The sequence below is a fragment of the Protopterus annectens genome, chromosome 10.part0, assembly GCF_019279795.1.
Source record: "Protopterus annectens isolate FY-2018-M chromosome 10.part0, PAN1.0, whole genome shotgun sequence".
In the NCBI taxonomy this organism is placed as follows: Eukaryota; Metazoa; Chordata; order Ceratodontiformes; family Protopteridae; genus Protopterus; species Protopterus annectens.
This window is the reverse complement of record NC_056744.1, coordinates 1,751,944,987-1,751,964,355: the sequence shown is the minus strand read 5'-3', so window position 1 is coordinate 1,751,964,355 and position 19,369 is coordinate 1,751,944,987. Positions and strand designations below refer to the sequence as shown.

Sequence of the window (19,369 nt, the reverse complement as noted above, 5' to 3'; positions counted from 1 at the left end):
CTGCACTGCCCTTTGGCTTGTCTACTGTGCCCAGGGTATTCACAAAGTGCCTGGCTCCAGTTATTGCATTTTGCAGGCAAAGAAATATTCAAATATACCCATACCTGTACGATTGTCTAATTCAGGCAGAAAACCAGGGCATACTTCTAAATCATCTAGCATTTGTAAAAAGGGTTCTAACTTGTCTGGGGTACACCATAAACGAAAATAAATCACAACTGGTACCCTGTCAACAGATTACATTCCTGGGTGCAAGCTTGAATACAACTGCCCAGATGGCTTTCCTCACGCCAGAGAAGCAAATTCATTCGATAACTTACTTCAAACAAGTGGCCACAAAAACCCTGCTATATCTGCAAGACAAATACTGCAAGCCTTGGGGTTCATGGCCTCCTGCATTCTTTTAATTCCATATGCAAGACTGCATGTGAGGAAACTACAGTGGTATCTAAAAAGTCTATGGAGTCAGCATTGTCACAGCCTGGAAACAATGATTCCTATCATACCGTGCCTACACCTAGAGTTCCTATGGTGGGCAGAAGCCTGCCACCAAAACAAGGGACTACCATTCATACTACCCCCTGCTGCCCAAACCCTAACTACAGATTCATCAGACTATGCATGGGGGGCTCACCTTGCAGGGAAGTGCATTCAGGGCAAATGGAGCCCAAATCAAATGCACCTACATATCAATCAAAAAGAAATGTTAGCTGTACAGAATGCTCTGACAGCCTTCAAGGACTACATTCTTCCAGGACAACTAATGGTAAAGATGGACAATACCACGGTTATGTGGTACATAAATAAGGGGGATACACATTCCTACCCCCTATTTAGACTAGCCATGGCATTGTGGAACACAGCCTTGAGCTACTAAATGCATCTACAAGCTCAATTCCTGCCAGGAAAATTGAATACACTGGCAGACAGACTAAGCAGAAACCTCATGGACCCACACAAGTGGAAACTGGAACCATGGATTTCCAGCATGTTGACAAGTGAACGTAGGAGCCCAGACATGGATCTATTTGCCTCCCCCCAGAACTACCAGTTGGACAAGTTTTGCACAAGGACTCCCCACAAACAAGCCTGGAAAGTGGATGCTTTGTCCTAGAGCTGGAAAAACCTTCCTAGAGCTGGAAAAACCTATCAGTCTATGCCTTTCCCCCTCTTCGTCTGCTCTCCAAAGTTCTACTAAAAGTCAAACAGGACAAACCAAGGATGATTTTGATTACTCCAGACTGGCCGCGCCAACACTGGTAACCCCTCCTGTGCAGTATGTCGCAAATGTCTCCATGGCACTTGCCTCAGACCCCTTCCCTGCTGTCTCAGCAGGAGAATCAAATTCTGCACCCTCAGCTTCTAACATTGAACCTTGCAGCCTGGCTAATCACTTAAATTCACCCTTATCATCCCTCAGCAAACCTGTGATGGATGTCATCTTGGAGGCGAGGAGAACTAGTACTAGAAAATCTTATGCTGACAAATGGAAAAGATTCTGCACCTGGAACCAATCTTTAGGGATGAGCACAGCAACGCCCAATTTACCTCAGATTTTGCAGTACTTAACTAAGATGCTTCACAAGGGCCTGTCTTTTTCCTCCATTAAAATCCATGCCTCAGCTATTTCAGCTCACTATGACACAGAACCCACCCCTCTTCTTTCATCTTCTGCTCAAGCAGTATCTCAGAGGGGCAAAAAACTTGAGACCACCCAGGAGAGCTCCTACCCCTGCCTGGGACCTTAACTTTGTTTTGGAGAAACTCACTCTACCTCCTTTCGAACCAGCTGCTACTACAGACTTAAAATTTCTTTCTTGGAAAACAGCCTTCCTTTTAGCAATCACTTCAGCTAGAAGGATATCTGAATTACAGGCCCTTGTGGCAGTGGAGCCTTTCATCATCTTTCATGTGGACAGGGTATCACTCAGGACCAATCCATCCTTCATGCCCAAGATGGTTTCCAGTGTGGCTCTTAATCAGTCCATTCATTTGCCAACCTTCTTCCCGAATCCACAGAACAAAGGGGAACAGATTATGCATTCCTTGGATGTGCACAGACAACTAAGATTCTACTTGGATAGGACTAAATCTTGAAGAAAATCTGAACAATTGCTGGTAGCATTTGCTGCAGGGGCAGCGGGTAAGGCTGTTTCAAAACAAACCATTTCTAAAAAGATAAGCCATTGCATTCATTTCTGCTATAAGCACCATGGAAAACATATCCCCCAGGGGATCAGATCTCACTCCACTATGGCTGCATCTACTTCTGAAGCCTTTCTCAGAGGTGTTCCTACCAGGGATATCCTAGAAGCTGCTTCCTGGAGTTCTGTACATACTTTCACCAAGCACTGTCATTTACCAATTTTCTCTAAATCCAGAGCTGGCTTTGCCACTGCTGTCTTACAGTGCCTTATAGCTGGCCCTTATGCTGTATAAACTCCTCCTCCCAACCATAGCTTTGGGAATCTTCCCAAATGTAATGACTGCAACAGTGAAACATGAAGAACATAGTACAGTTGTGTACACTTACCATAAATGTAGATGTTAGAGTGTATTCACTGTTGCAGTCCTGGTTACCCTGCCTCCAGCCCCCTAGTTTTTTTTCTGACTATATCTCTACTTTCCTTTACTAGGCTTAAAAGCCTTTTTGGTGTATTTGCTTTTTGTTGGAGGTATACCTTTGTGTTTTTTGTGTTTATTTGCTCTCCATTGGGGGGGGGGCACCTGACATCTGGGGCAAGAAAAACTGATGTAATGGTGTCGGCTGCATGTTTTATACCCCTGATGACCTGACGTCATGGAAGAAGGGACAGCAACCGATGCAGGACCCAAGACTTTGTTAATCAGGTCAACTAAGGACAACCTGCAAGCAGATAAACCAAATGTAATGACTGCAACAGTGAATACACTCAAACATCTACATTTATGGTAAGTGTACACAACTGTACTTTATAAGGATCCTCACTTAAGTACTCTCTCTCTCTTTTTTTTTGTGCCCTGTTTATTTCTCTGCTAACATTTCTTAAAGCCTGTTTGTAGACTTATTGACTAATTTCTTGTACTAATTGTTACTTTACGGTTGGGACTGGAGCTGACTTTTTGATCCAGTTGGGCCGTTTTGCCAGTATTCTGCCTTGACCTTTTGAACATTGCCCTCCCATATTTCTCTGCACTTCACCTAGTCAAAGATCTCATTAGTTGCATCTTGCAGGTATTAGTTTAAATATTGTGATTGGTCTGTCTGTAGCTTAATTTTAGCAAACTTAAGCCTAGACTCCTTTTGATACTTAGGCGGCTGTCTAGCTTCTCTTTTTCTTAGCATATGTAGGTGTATAACAAAAATTTTTCTTCTTTATTTTTTTTTTCACTGAGAACTCTTTTGACTGTGTTGTACTAGTAGTTTTCTCTTTTTGGTATTTTGTAGAGCTAGTGTTAACAAAAAAAAAGTTTTGAAAAGTGTGTCAAGAGTGTCAAATGTAGGCAAAAAAAAACCTACCACAATATCCCCATGAGTGTTGCCATTTTTTTTGGAGCCAAACCACTTTTATGTCGACTACAAGATTTGTCAAGGGTTCAAATCCGGAGTCCTTGCAGATTGGTGCAATAAGTTAAAAATAAAAGGCCTTTTCCCACCAGGTTCTCCGAAGGTTGATGAGGAGGAGGATAAGGAAAGAGGACAGGATGGATACATCAGCAGGGATTCATGGAAAAGGAAGGCTCAGGATTCTCTCTCCTGCCCAAATTCAAAAGTTTCTTGGCTCTAGGGAAAGGACTCCTATTAATCTTCAACCTCGACCATGGCAGCTAAGTCTCCATTAAAGATTTTTGCTATTAGAGACAAGTCCCTTCCTCAGATTCCTAGTAGGCATTCATCTGAAAGAGAACTTTCAGTATTCATTTCTTCAAGACTTCCTTCTGTAATGGCATTTAAATTCTTCAAGGGTACAACTAAAGCAGATTTTGGAGCCCATGATGGAGGCATTTCTTAAGACCTTGTTAGAATTGGTCATCATCTCATTCCTTTCTGCACCTAAAGTGGTTCAAGTTGGTCACTCCTTTCACCATTACAAGTTCTTTCCCTGGCTTCTATCTTTGCAACAGTGATTTTGGAGCCAATACCCTCCCAGATCCTGTAACATTGGCTCTGATACATTCTTCCTCAAATCCAAAATCTTCGGATAACTCACTTGACCCATGGCCTTCAGGATTGAGTGAGTCTTGACTGCGACCACTCAGTGCCAGGTGTTCGACTCCATATTGTTTGTGGACCTTTTTGGTGTTGGAGTCTTTGGCCTTTGAGCTGTTGATTCTGGTCTCCAGCTCAGACCCTTCTGGCTCCATGGTGCCAGAAAGTCAGTCTTTGGCCCCAGTCACCACTTTTTTTACAGAGAATGTCTGAACTCCAAAGTTAGACTCCCAAGTATCAGTGGATTCCAGTTCAGCATTTGAAGTCATGGTGACGTTTCCTCACAATCTCCTCCTGAAGCATGCTGCAGGGCTTACTTTGGCCATGGCTTCACTCTCAAATGCCCATCCACCTTTCCCTAATCCCCCATTTCATGATAACTAGATATAGAACAAATAGGATGTCCTCAAAGAAAATGCCACACTGCTGTAAGACTCTTCAGGGGACTCATCTCAGTCACAGTCTGAGATCTCCAGGAAGAGAATGTGTAAAATTAGATACGTGGACAACCCAAGTGAATTTCCCACCTCAGACATAAACTTGAAGGATCAAGAGGTTTCCTCACAAATAAAGGGAATCCTGGCCCTTCTAATCAGTCTCTCAAGATGAGGAAGACATCTTTAAATCATATGGTTCTGCACTCTCTGCCTCTTGGGTGATTCTTCCCCTGGACACTCTCATGGACTTGGACACTAGGAGGGCATGACCCTGACATTACAGAAGCTGTACCCAAAAGCCTGACACTAAATTGTGCCCTTCTAAAAATAGGCAGTTCTGGTCTAAGTTTCTGTTGTCTCCATGATCATTGCAACATATTTTATTTTCTTGTTTAAGTTTTAGTTTATCATAGTTGATTAGGTAACCATTCATAATTAGTGTAAGTTGTGACACATTTGATTGCATTATGTAATTAAGGATGGGATTTTAACTGTTTAAGTGGAGTGTTTAATTATGGGTGTAGTTCTGAAGAAGTTCCTGTAGTAATTGTAATGGAATTAAAGAGCTTAACTTTTTAAACTTTTAAAACTTTTTAATGTTCTTGTCGATTTATTTTAATTTTGGAAGTCCGTGAACATTAAAGTTTTCTGTGGTTGACTTTTAAGTGTGTGATTACTGGAGCTGAGTCATCTAGCAGCTCTTGTCTTTGATTATTTTACTTCTCCTGTACTATTCTGAGTTTATCATTGCAGCAGCCACCAAAAAGGAGCTCTCTGTAGAGTCTTCATCTGTCCTCCTTCCCAATAGAGAATCTAGGATGGTAGACAAAATGGGGAAGGAAACTTATGCCTCGGGTATGTTTGCCTTGAAGGTGTTAAATTACTTAACTGACATGAATCTCTTCCAAAGGGACTTGGCTTATTAAGCATAGTTTTTGTGAATTAGGCCCCTGATTTTCTTAGTAAGAAAGCATTGTGGGTGTCCTAGTTGCGTTAAATGTTTGGACAGCTACATACCAAAAGGGGTATTATACTCATTGATCGACCTGATGAGTATGACATATAGTGGAATGATCATGTCCTTGGACCGGACTTCATAACCTTAGTAATAAGCTGTGCAATTAAAAAAACAACCAAACACTTTCTTGTAATAGTGTATATGTTGTGATCAAAGGGCTAGTTAGTTGCCTGCATAAGGTCCCAGGTCCTTAACTACTGGATTCATTTTCAGGGGTATGTTAATATGATAAACAATGGACTTCTTGCTTGCTGAAGGATACTAATATACATTTCTTGGCATTCAGTTTTAGTTCCTGGTTTTGACATCCGCTATTGATTTATGAAAGGGCCTCTTGGAGGATCTTGGTGTCTTCTCTGAAGTTTATGATAGCACCAAGTTTACAGTTGTCTGCAAACTTTGTTAGCCATAAACCCTTAATAGTATTCTTGACCTCTGAGAGTTAAATGCCATGAGTTGTAGCCTAAGTTCTGAGCCTTGGGTATACTACTTGTGACAGATATTTTGGAGCATGTAGTGCAGCTAACCCTAATTTCCTTAGTTCTGTTTGTGAGCCAGTTATGTAGGGATTAACATTTAGCTGGGATAGGTTATCTGTGATACTCGAGTGTGAGATGATGACGAGACACCTTTGCGAGGTCTAGATTTACAGTCTGCACAGATTTGCCGTCTTCCATTAATTCAGTACCTTTTTCAGAGAAGTCAGTCGGGATCTGCCCTTAACAAATCCTAAGTGGCTTGAGTTGAGAATTGTTCGATTACCTATGTCCTTATTTATTAATTCCATAATGGGTTTTCCATGGCCTTACAGATGAGGCTGCTCAAACTTGGGGTCTGTAATTTCCTCGGCCATTGACTCCTCATCTTTGTGTACTGGGGATGACAGTTGCAGTCCTCAGTTTGTCTGGAAAAAAGCCTGTTTGGAGGCTGACATTGAATGCCTGGGGGGGACCGACTAGTAAGCAGCCTGATATGTTATCCAGCCCCACAGATGTAGTGTTCCTGGCTTTGGATACTGAACTGAGGACCTGTTCAAGGGAGATGTAGATGTGCGTATGAGATCTGTGAATATAAGAGGGGAGAGGGGGTGAAGTTAGAGATAAATTTATCTTCTAGTAGATTGTCTTTATCTTATTGGTCCAGGTGTTTGATATCACTTACTTGTTGCTCTGTACAGCCCTGAGCATCATTTGTAAGATTTTTAACATAGTTATGGAAGGCTTTATTGTTGTCCTTTGCCTGGGTGGCAATTTTTACCTCCTATCTGGCTTTGTTTGATTTGGTGAAGGTCCATTGTCCCTTTTTAGTTTAGTAAGAGCTCATTTTTGCATCCGAGAGTTACATTTATTGTAACATGCAATGAGTTTTTTTTTTATTCTAGCACATGTTTATATTTGGGTTCCAACTTGGGGGGTATTTTTGAATTTGACATTGCACTTGCTTCGGAATGGGACAGATGCATCTATGCAGCTATTCACGTGTGTGTAAAATTTAGCAGTAAAGGATTCTGCATAACCAGTGGGGTTGTGGAGTTGGAAGAATATAGCCAGGTGATTGCTCAGTAGATTAACCTTGGCATAATCTCTGAATACAAAGGTATTGGAGGATGCTTCTATCTTCTGGCTTCAGTTTTAAGGTGAATGTGACTGATTTGTAGTCCAATTTGTCCAGGAAGGAAGTTACAGTTGGGAATAGAGTTGTCCTATATTGGTTTGGTCCAAGTCCAGGTTTTTATCGCCTCTGGCTGGGATGTGGTCTAGCTGGTCCAGATAGTTTGTATTGATGAAGTACAAAAATCTTTGGACATACACGTTAGATGTTGTATTCACAGTAAATGGAGGGGTTGTTGAAGTCCCCTCGAAGAATGGTGTTTGGCTTAATGCATAGGGAATCTATACTAATTGGGTAGAAGTTATGTTCTGAATGAGATCTAGAGGTGTTCCTGTAGTTAGCCATGATGCGTTAAGGGGTCTTCTTAATGGTAAACTGGATGTGGATATCTTGTCTAACTAGCCCGGAGATGAAGTATTTTTGCAAATGTAGAAGTACCGCCACCTTTAGTGGTTTCATCCAGTCTGGTGGACCTGAATGTGTGGAAGGTATTGAAATCCTGCACTGATGGGATGCTCTCAATGGTCTTCAACCAGGTCTTCATAACAGTGCATGTAGCAGTATTTTCCAGGGCATGTAGCAGTATTTTCCAGGGTAAGGAGTGGAGTGTTTTTGTTTTTTTAAAGGCTCCTAGCATTGAGCAGCAATACCTTTATGTAATCCAGCTTCTTTGTTGTTATGTTAGAAGCTTTTGTGGACTGTTGTCATCTTAAAAAGGCACTTAAGGGGCAGACAAATTTTCAGCCAATGTATGAAAACCTTGGGGGGATAGGTAGGCCATCCCAGGAAAATCACTTAGAATTGTCTGCATCTTCTACCAGACTGATACTATATTGGACCCCCTTTGAAGAACACTAGAAGCTAAGCCAATTATTGAAGTGAATAATCTTTTGTTCATGTTGCAGCATCATTCTTGGTGATGGTAAAATGCTGATCACAGTTAGGTTCATACCTGCCTTGAGCACATATGCTGAGATCCTCATAATATCTCTCTTTATATAGTTCAGGGAGCTATGTCTCAAGTCATTTACACCCACATGTACTGTGAATATGCTAAGTGTGTACTTGTTGGTGCAAGGACTTGAAAACCTGTGTGTTGTGGTGAATCCCAGCAGTTGGCCATGAGCCACAATATCTCGCAATGAAGTCACCTATGACTAGGATGCTGGATTGTGTGATGGTTTGCCTTATGGGCTTATGAATTGAGACACTGTGACAGTTTGTATTTTTCAAGTTGGGTGCTGCATGTGCCGTATGTTTTTTCAGGTTGGTGAGGGTATTTGTTTCTTAGGTTACATTAGGAAATATTTGTGATTTGTTAGGTTACCTATACAGTAGGCTCAGTAGCTAACTTGAGAATACAATTGTTATTTTTTGTGTAACCAAGGGTTATACTTACACATAGTAGCTACATTTACATTCAACTGAGATTATGTTAACAAATTATATTTGTGTGTGATCTGTCTGTAATGAGGCATATTGACATGTAGAAGGAGGTTTCTCGCTGTGACCAGCAGTTTTGTAAATTGCCTTAATTAGCTTTAGTGTGCAGCCAGGGTGTACAATTAAATGCTATTATCAGGTTTCTGTATATAAGTAGGAGTGCCGTAGCATATGGTAACAATTTATTTTCTTTAATCAGGAAGGTGGTAAGTGTGCAGTTTTCTTCTTCATCCAAGGAGCCTTCGTGATGAGCCAAAGCCTATAGTTGTCTTACACTTAAGATAAATTCTTTTAGTCAGGTCTGTCTCTCTGTTTGTAATTCATCTGTTATCAAATGTTTACAGCACTCAAGCATCATGTTCTTTATGTAAAGATTTTTATTGCTTTTCATGTTTTCCACATAGGTTCGTTTAGAGAAGATCAGACAAGCAGATTCCCTTGAAGTTGTTCAGAATATTATGGATGAGGCCAAAGTGCGTAATGTCACTGAACTCAAGGACACCTGAGGGTTATCGAGCAGTAGAGAAGAGACAACAAAAGAATGTTTTGCCGTGCCCTTTTAGCTAAGCACACTGAAATGAATTTTATTTTTCTAAGCATAAATAACCAGGAATTTTCTACAACATTTTTGCTAGTGAAGTTTTTACCTAAATCTCAGGTAGAAGAGTGGCACTATATCATTGTTAAGAAAAAGCCACATTTCCATAATTGTGACAACAGGCTGCTGAGGTGTGTCACATGTTTAGCAGCGGAATTTAGCGGACAGACAAGGCCGTTCACTGTGGTAACAGTAAGGAATATTGAAAGTTTGCTGTGGAATTTTCTGCGCTGAAGAACTTTCACTTACAACATAACTGAACAGTACAGTTGCATTTGTTCTGCAAAATGCAGAGTGCAGCAGCCTCCTTCTATATGAATTACAACACCTTGCAGACTGAAGAACTTGCCTTTTGATGAGATAGCAAGCACATATCCTTTCTGTTTGTTCAGTTGGATGTTTACAATCCTGTGACAAAATCTGTCTTAGTCCAGTTTTTCAGATTTGCTAGAACCATCCCATTTCCTGTGTTACTTTCATTTGCTTCCTGTTGCAACAGATTTGACAGCTTGTACACTTAATCATTCAGTGTCATACAGAGTAAGCAGTAACCTGCATATTATCACTGTTCTAGCTAAACTGTCTTGCGTTAGGAGTGATGCAGCTCTTTATACCCCTTGAAGCCTTCTGTCTCTCTCTCTCCACCACAAATTTCAAAAAATACCTTCTCTTATGTAGTAGAATCTTACCTAGAGATGGCCTCTCCTCACCATTTAGAAGGAGCATCAGTCTTTTTCTGACATGAAGTCTGTGGTTGTTATGTACCCTGGCATTATGTAGGAATATAAGAATAATACTTGCCAAGCAGTCACAGGTATCATAAGATGGTTAGCCATGCTACCCATGCAGGCAGGCATCCACAGGTATCACAAGATGGCTGGCTAGCCATGCTACCCATATAGGCAGGCAATCACAGGTATCATAGGATGGCTAGCCATGCTACCCATGTAGGCAGGCAGTCACAGGTATCATAAGATGGTTAGCCATGCTATCCATGTAAGCAGGCAGTCACAGGTATCATAAGATGGCTAGCCATGTGCTTCCCAGATAGGCAGACAGTCACAGGTATCCTAAGATGGCTAACCGTGATACCCATATAGCTTCTTTATTTCATGTTGGGTAGCAAATCCCCTTATATTACTTCTGAATTGCGCCATTTATTCCACAGTGCACACTGTAATTTGTACCCCAGATTTTCCACCTCGGTCTCCACTGTCGCAGATAACATAGATGCTGAACCAACACAGTACCATAAGGTACACACATCATCTGTCATAAAGCACAGTGGATAATCTGCCAGTTTTATCTCCTTTGATTAATTTATGATGAAGAAAGTGGAGGCCCTCTAATTATGAACTGTTTAATGCAAAATTTTCAGCAAATCTCTCTACATGTGAAATGACTTGCAGCACTCCCTTGTCATGATTTTATTCGTAGTATTGTAATGAGTGCAGCTCATTTTTCTCACTTTACCACTCTAGGCAGAAACCCATAGACTGGAGTCATGCTGACAGACACTTTCTTCTTTCTGTGATTTATAGGAAGGTGAAGCAGCAATCTTGTTTTAAGAGTTGTTTTGAGTGTTACTATTTTGCAAGCTGCTGATCTTCAAAACTTCTGAAGATGAATGTGAGGTAACTGTTGTTGACACTGGATTTTTGCTGCTGCTAGATTTCCTGCAGAGAGTAAATGGTTTACCTTTTCCCTGCTCTTGAGATATGTACTGTAATGGAAATTGAAGACCATTTATTATTGTTGTCTGAGACAGCCTGTTAGTTAATGATACAGTCAAGAATATTGTACTTTTATATACTTATTTTCACATTGCTGTATTTATATGTGAGATATATATAATGTGGTTTGCGGTGTGTAACAAACTAAGGCAGGTTATTTGCCACAGTATGCTGCTGATTGAGGGATAGTGATTCTGCAAGATCCCATACATACTGTGAATACTGTCTCTGTCTTCCATACATTTTCCTGTTTTATCTTAATTGATATCTGTATGGTGAAGACTGCAGAGCTGGAAATAATGTGGTCATATTTTACAGCACTGACCCAAGTAAGCTTGAATGCAGCTGGCAATTCTTCCTCAGTCTTGCAATTTTTATTTATTTTTAGTTGTCTAAAGACAAAACTGATACTGTGCAGTCCTTTTCTTAACTTTTTTTTTTTATTTATTTTCAAAATTAATGAGGTTGTAGACAGCTGTGTGTTAGCCTGTCTTGAATAACCGATATACTGAATAACAGATAACTGTGACAGAGGCAAATGTTAATACTGAATTTTATATCTGGAGTTCTGGTTAGTTCATTTTACAGTAACACTTCAGTTTACAGTAACACTTCATCTGGATGTGTTCTGATTGTGAACACACTAAAATAGACGCTGTATTTTGAGCAAGGTTTTCAAAAGGATTTGCTGGTGGTCAGGTTACGTAAACCTCTGCATTATGTTGTATTATTTCTTTTGTTGACTTTTTCTCTGTTTTTGCCATTAACTGAGACTCGAATTATTTTGCTTGTAATTGAAGCTGTTGGGGTATGCGAAAATGAATGTCAGAAGTTCGACACAGAACGAAAAGAGGCATTCCGTTTTACTGTATCTTTGTGTTAAGCATCTGTTATTTGTTTTTTCTAATACTGTTAGGAGTTTAAACTTTTGGAGAAGCTTTTTGAGAAGGTAGGGTTAATGGTTCAATAATATTTTCAATAGTATTACTGAAGGATTTTTATCTGTTAGTGCCAGCAGTGTAGTGGTTAGCTAGAAAAATTGTTAATTATAACACCGGGGCCTTTAAAATTGTGAGTGTTGAGGTCTGAGATGGTCTTGTAGTGTCTAGTTATTTTCCATGTTACTGAAGAGCACATGAATTTGCTTTGCAGTTAATAGGTGAGGATGGGATGTCACTATTGTACTATCTGTGATTTTCTTTTCTGTCAGTCTTGTTCGCTGTTGGATGCTAACTGCTCAAACTTATGGCGATGTGTAATACAGTTAGCATTACAGAACCAATGTATTTCATTGGCGGAAATTTCATTCCGTATGTACTATTAAACAAAATATGCAGAGCTGTTATGATTCCCTGCAGTAATGAGAACTGCATCATGCAATGAAACAGCCTTTTCCCCCTCCAGAACAACAAGGCATAAAGGTAATGCAACTTTAATGATGTGTAACGGCAGTTCCTTGGCCGAATTACTTTTAATAATCATCACATTTTCTGCAAAGCAGCTCCAAAACTGTACCGTCATTGCATCATCAGTTAGAGTGTAGTAATGTTTTACCATGGGGCAGATAGCAGTATGGTGTATCAGCGGTAAGAGTATGGTAATGGGAACATTGCAAAAATCAGTGGGTACTGTAAGCTTTAACAATGAAGACTGTTTTTCTCCTGAAGTGATATTAGAAAATAAATTCTCAGTGAAAGTTAAGTAGTATCCACTCATGCTTCTGCATTATGCATATTCCATTTGTACAAAATATGAGCAGTACTTTGTTTTATATAGCCATTCTTATTGTAGGTACTGCCAATCACAACTGTTTTATCTGACTGAAAGCATAAGAGTGCAGAGGAATGCGAGTATATTCTACCAGGTTCTAATTTGCATCACTGTAATAGTTATTTTGGAGGGGGGGGTTAGCACAAACAACTTCCTCAGATACCAGTGATGGTGTAATAGTTCTGAGAATGGTCTGATTTTCACTGTTGTGTAGCTATTAACATCCCCACATTGTTCATAGGTGTGTACTAGGCTAATGGCGTTGGAGCCTTTACAAGCCTAGCCAAAAAATAGTAGACTAGTGTCATATGATAGCTAGCTGTATCCAGAGACTTTATAGAGTTATGATTTGATGCGTGTGTGTATGCGCATGACAGTAGGACTGGGTTATCCCTTTCTGATTGATGAGAATGTTTATATAGAAAACTGACACCTGAATCCGTTATCTGGCTGACTAATAGTGTAAGAGATACTAATGGTCAAATAAAAAAATGAAAACAGGACAGTGCACTTTTTTTCTCACGTAACATTTGTGAAGTGGTGGACAGTAATAGTGAAAATGGAAAGCAGGCAGAAATGTAGCTATATTCCAAACAGAGCAGTAATAAAAGCAAAAACTGTGAGTTTTGATGGTTTGAAGCTTGACTGTTCTGCTGTTCATACCTTGTGCGCCTTTTGTCACCTGGCTTACAGAATTTTTGTAGCATGTTTAATGTTAGAAGTTCCTGTATTCTCCACTTTTTGTGCAAACTGATTCAGGGATTCTTAGTCAGGTAATAGTTACTTTTCTGTGTCAACAGAACCCATCACAGTGCAGTGTAAACAGCCTAACTGGTGTCAGATTTCAGAATTCTTCAGTGACAAGATTCAGGGTCCAAAGCACAGGATCTCCCGTACATCTAAATTCTATTAGAAGAGCCCCCACCCTGCAGGATGACACTGCTCTGACCACAGAGTTAAGCTCTTAACTGGCAGAGCCTTCATAGTAGCTCTAGTTGCAGCGTTCCAACACTGTTTAATCACTTAACATGGATTAGGACCCATCTGGAAACTTTGCTTCACTTCTTCACATCTTACTTGCTTCCACCATCGTCATTGTTGATACAAATTCCTCTTGTGTAAAGAGAAGAGTCTGCACTATAACATTAAATCCTTTCTTGTTTTTCTGAAATTATGCCTGCATTTAAATCAGTAAAATGCGTGAAGGCAGGCAAATTCACTGTTTGCAGGCTTCCCTAAGATGATGGCTGTAAAAGATCATATATTCTTTTCCTGGTCTGTATATGTTCACCTGTTGTAAGGATGTGTGATATTTGTGTTTGTAACGTGCTGCCAGAAACATTACCTTTATTGTAACTGAGGTAGAACCTCTTGACTTTTGATACGTATTAGATTTGAAGCACTTACTGTGTGCCTTGGCCATTTTTCCTACGCATCATGTACGTTTCATTAACTGTGGTAGAAGGAATGCTTTTGGAATTCTGTTTAAATCCCTTGGTCTTCTTCCTTGTCATCCTGTGTGTGTGCTGTATTTATCTGGGGAAATATAAAGTCCGTGTCAAAAGCATAATGATACTTGTTCTTTGTTTTGGGCAGCCTGTGGGTACTGCATGTGTTAGGATAGAACAGATGCGTTTGGCATTGAATTTACATTGACTGTAAGCCCCTGATCTTCCTTCATGACATCCCATGCATATGTGTACTGAGGGAGATCTGTGTGTTTGGCACTGAATTAATATCCATTGTCCTTTCTCACAGATATCCAATAGGTATTGCATAGATAGGCGTCATATGGGTGCTTTGTTTGTAGGCTATGCTTGTTCTAGCACCATAGGTCTGTGTCCTGTGCAAAGGTTGCTGTACATCTAGCTGAACATCTACATCATCTGGTTTCCTCCAGGAACATGGAGAACACCACAATTGCATCCTTCACTGTACAGGTTGTCTGACTCTCTTGTGCCATTCATTGTAGTAAATGACTGTATTATCTTTACTTCTGTCTGTGCTGATGTGAGAGTTGGCAGCATCAGTGCTTTGGGATCTTCCATGACAAAAGTTGTGTGGCACAAAGAGGCTACTTGCTTTACTTTCTTGGGTTTACTAGCTTTAATAAGATTTACCAACAGTGTTGGGAATGAGCATGAGCCTTATAGGTACCCTAACACTTTTGTGATTGAAGATACCTTTTTTAACCCACTTGAAGATGTCATTGTTTGCGTATTGCTTTCTTTGATGATACAAATCTTTAGCTTGCTCTTTGCCAATTTCTGAAGCCAAGACCAGTACCACAGTGTCCACCCATCAGAACTATCACCAAGTACGGTGTTGTAACGTTTTTTGTTTTTTTTTAACTAACTCTGCCAGTTTTGTATTGGCTTTCAGTTCTGATCTGATTATTAGCTGGGGAAATGATGGTGCCAGGCACTTGTGCATGATTATCACCCTCCAGACTTGTTGGCCAGTCATTCTTCTCCACTCCTGTTCAGCTTTCCTGCTGCCTGGGGCTCATTTGAAGGCTTGGACTTTTTTTCTGTTTTGGGCTTTGTCTGAGTGACTTTGCAATTATTTCATGTTTCTTAGACTAGGATGAGCTGGTGTCTCCCTTTTGTTTCTGGTATGATGAGAGTTATGAGTTGGCAAAACATAATACTAGAAATTGAGTTTTTTGAGGTGACCTAAGCAGCTTGCTGTCATTTTAAACATCTAAATCATCACATTTTAAATTGCAATGTGATCACTTACTTTAATAGACAACAAACCATAATAATAGCTTCCTTTAATGCTGTCATGCAGTGTATACATTTTCATTTTGATCATTACATAGATTGCTCAATTCCTGTTTTACCTGACACCTCACTCCTCCTGAACATCATTGTGTATGTCTTGTGCCCATATGTTCCATCTTTATGCATACACGTTCCTTCCCTTTTCTAAAGATCACACTTCCAGTTTTTAATCTCATTTACAGTATTCAAAACTGTTAGTTTAGATTTTGATTTCCATTTTATAACTAATTATCTTTGGCCAATATTAGCATTAAACTTAGTATGGTGTTACTGTAGCAATTCAGGTCCTATGAGTAGATTTAAAGTAACCCTTTAAAGGGTATAATCCTAAACCAAATTGTTATATGGTGAGAATTATTTTATCACACTTAACTCTTGCTCTCCCATATAAATTACTTTCAGTCTTTATTAGTTGTCATCCTCAACTTCTCCAGTTGGTAAAAATATGCCTGACCTGTAAGACTAAAGAAACTAAAACATTTCCATATTTTGTATCTTACTGTCCAGGTCCTTAATCCAGGGCTTCCAGGTTCATAATTTTTTATATTACATTCTGCTTAGTCTTTTTCCACATATCCCTAGCTGCCATAACTGAAATCCTGTTTAAAACACTTCCTGTTGCTATAGCCCGGTAAGTATGGGTTTTGCTCAGCCAATTCATGTGCGAATATGTAGTTTACTACTATAGGTTTTGTTTTATCTTCATGTGTTTTATGTCCTGAAAAGACTTGAAACTGTCTCAGAATGTTTCACAACACCAACATATTTTTTCTGGATTTATCACATACAAAACAATATTTGCAAGTAAGGCTAACATTTGTTACTTACCACATCAGTTATGTCTTTGATTTTGTAAATCCCTTATTTTCCTTGCTGTTGGCTCTAAATCTAAAGCAAGTAGCAAAGGGGAAAAAGAACAGCCCTGTCTTACCCTGTCTTATACTGTACTTGAACAGAAGAATATCTGAAGAGCTCTCCTATTTTAATTCTTTTATTGCCTCCTTTTTTAATTCTGTTAATTCTGTCATGGAGAACAAGTGCTGCTATTGCTCTAATCATAAAATCTCAGTTGGCTGTATTGAATACATCCTCTGCATCAAAAATAGTCAACAGTAGAGGTGCTTTGTTACATTTTGCTTCCATCTTGATCATTATCACTGTTCTGTTAATGTTATCACGTTTGCTTCCACTCCGCAAAACCACATTGATCCATATCTATCAACTTTGGTAATATATGTGCCATTCTCTTAGTCAGTAGCAATATAAACGTTTTGAAAACTGTGGCTAAAAATCAAAATGAGTCTGTATGAAGCTAGATCTGAAGAGTCTTTACCCTTTTTAAGTAATCCACCACCAGTTCTTTCTTCAAGATGCTGGTACATCCTCCATTTAAATTATTGTTAAACAAAACATTCCACTCTTTCCTGCAAATTTCCACAGGAACATCATTTGTTCCTGGAGACTTCCTGTTTGATTAAATATTATTTTTATATCATTTCTTCCTACCTTGGCTATTAATTGTCGAGCCTCATCTTCCTCCAGCCAAGACAGAAGTCTTTCGTACATATTTCTATTTGTGACTTATCCCATCTCTCTATATACAAATTTTGCAAAAAATCCAAAACGTTTCTAATAACAGTAAAAGATCTCTGGTTAATTTTCTTCTAATAGGCTCCCCTCGTTTTTCTACAACTCCTTCTACTTTCTGTTGTATAAAACATTGTGCTGAAAGTTTTTGTACTCTAAAGTTATAATAAAAATATAAAAATATTTTTTTGTAAAAAGAATGCTTTTTATTGAGTCACTCTAAAAAGTAAAAACTAAGGAAAACTAGTGAAAACTTTGCATTCAAAAGAAAAACAAGCTGATTTTAAAAAAGCATTCAAGGTTGGTTTTGGTCATTGTGGTAATGAAGTACCAGAAGTAGTAGCAGGAATCAACAAAACCAACCTCAATTGCTTTTCTGAAATCAGCTTGTGTGTCTTTTGCAGAGTTTTTACTCTTCTTTCTTATGTTTTACTTTTTACAGCGACTCAGTAAAAAGCATTTTTTAATCTTTTTTATATTTTTATTCTTTTTTTAGCTTTTTCTTAAAATATAATAATTCTGTATTTATATAGATTTATGCATTTTGTTACTTTCCATACCTATACAAGGGTACTACAACATTATAAGGCAGATTTTCTTGTTTTTCTTCCTGTGCTGCTGTTCACTCTTGTCAATTGACTTATGGAGACGTCTGCTCATGTGACCCATTATGGAGGCATCGGCATAGGAATTGTCTTGCCAATGAGAAGCTCAGTGTTTTTTTTTTTTTTGTTTTTTTTTTTTACACGGTCTCAAAAAGTGTAACAGAACCCCAGAGAGACAAAGCCAGTGCTAAGATTAGGACTTGTTTGTTGCCCTTGCCCACAAATGGTGGGACTCAGGAGGATAGTTATATTAATTGAAGGGAGGCAGGGTGGCATAGCCCTCCACATACTCATGCCACTGTGGAGAAAATCCTTTGTAAACCAGGGAAGCAACATCATCAACTGTTAGGTAAATTCTGATCTTCACAATTGTTGATGGAGGTTCAAGAGAAGCCCCCCACACCCCTATATCTCCTCCTATGTGTAACCTGTGATTTGGAGTTTGACTTCTTCCCTCTCTTTGTTGTAATAAATATTCTGAAAACAGTATAATATTGATTCATACCTATCAACTTAGTGCAAGAAATCTGGACAAAGACAAAAATGATGGGGTGGACAAAGGGCCAAGAATAGGGACTGATTTTAGTATTGCTCTTATAAACTTAGAATGTTGATAAAATAACAGGTTCTGTGTTAACATGCATTAAAAAGTTTGAAATTCATGTGTGTCATTATGTAGTGACTTCAGAACTTGGTGATTTGCCAGAAAAACAGAAATTTTATTAGGAACAAACCAAAAATATGAAGCTAAACTCCAGACATTCTGCAGAAATGTGGACAGCTGAGAAACATGGATTCTCAGGAAAAAATGCACTCATTTGATGACATTGAGTATGCCTAACTACACTCTCAATTCCTGATTTATTAGTTTCTTAAGTACAAAATTCCTATCTGGACATAATATATAATTTTCTACATAAAACAAAACATTATGAGCAAAAGTAATTTGCTACACATGCATTCGATATTTTAACAGACTAAGAATTTTCTGTTAAAAGTGCAATGCATTCACAAAAGCCACCCTCATGTTAAAGCTGCTATATAGCTTAGGTCATGTGCATGTTACATATCTTTACAGTGGTCTCTATGGTAATTAAAATGGGGCTGAAAGTACAATGTACAGCACTCCTTCAATATGGCTACTAATCACTGGAGAAAGGGTTATTCATTCTAAACTCCCCGATCCTTGTAACATTTGCTGTTACCCATTTGAGTGCTATGGAAGTATAATATCACCTATCTGATTTTATTTGATGCTGCTTACATCATGTCACAAGCCTCTTTTACTGTCTATGACATAAAGTAATGCCAGCAGTGACGGAAAACAATTTATCTGCCATTTATTTTTCATTACTGTCACTTTATAACAAAGAATGGTTGCAGTGCAGTCACATTTCAACAATGGGCAGTAATAGCAATGACACAGAAATGATCTTTTCAGTAAAATCAATGCAGTCTTAAATTTGGGGAGCTGTGGAATTGATGGTAATTATTAACTTAAAAGAGAAGAAAAATGATCCTGTAAGCGCAGACCACTAGCTTAGGCATTCTGAATGCTTTTGCTTAAAAGAAAAACAATATAGGAAGAATGT

General features: G+C 39.0%; 1 protein-coding gene across 1 annotated transcript in view; it reads left to right on the top strand.

The window, feature by feature from the left end:
* RABEP2 (rabaptin, RAB GTPase binding effector protein 2) overlaps positions 1-13,302 on the top strand; it is a 472,624-nt gene extending 459,322 nt beyond the window's left edge. Inside the window, exon 15 of the mRNA XM_044087055.1 lies at positions 9,103-13,302. Within this exon, the coding sequence (XP_043942990.1) occupies positions 9,103-9,204 (102 nt within the window). The 3' untranslated portion in view covers positions 9,205-13,302. The remainder of the gene's footprint in view (positions 1-9,102) is intronic.
* The last annotated feature ends 6,067 nt before the right edge of the window (positions 13,303-19,369 follow it).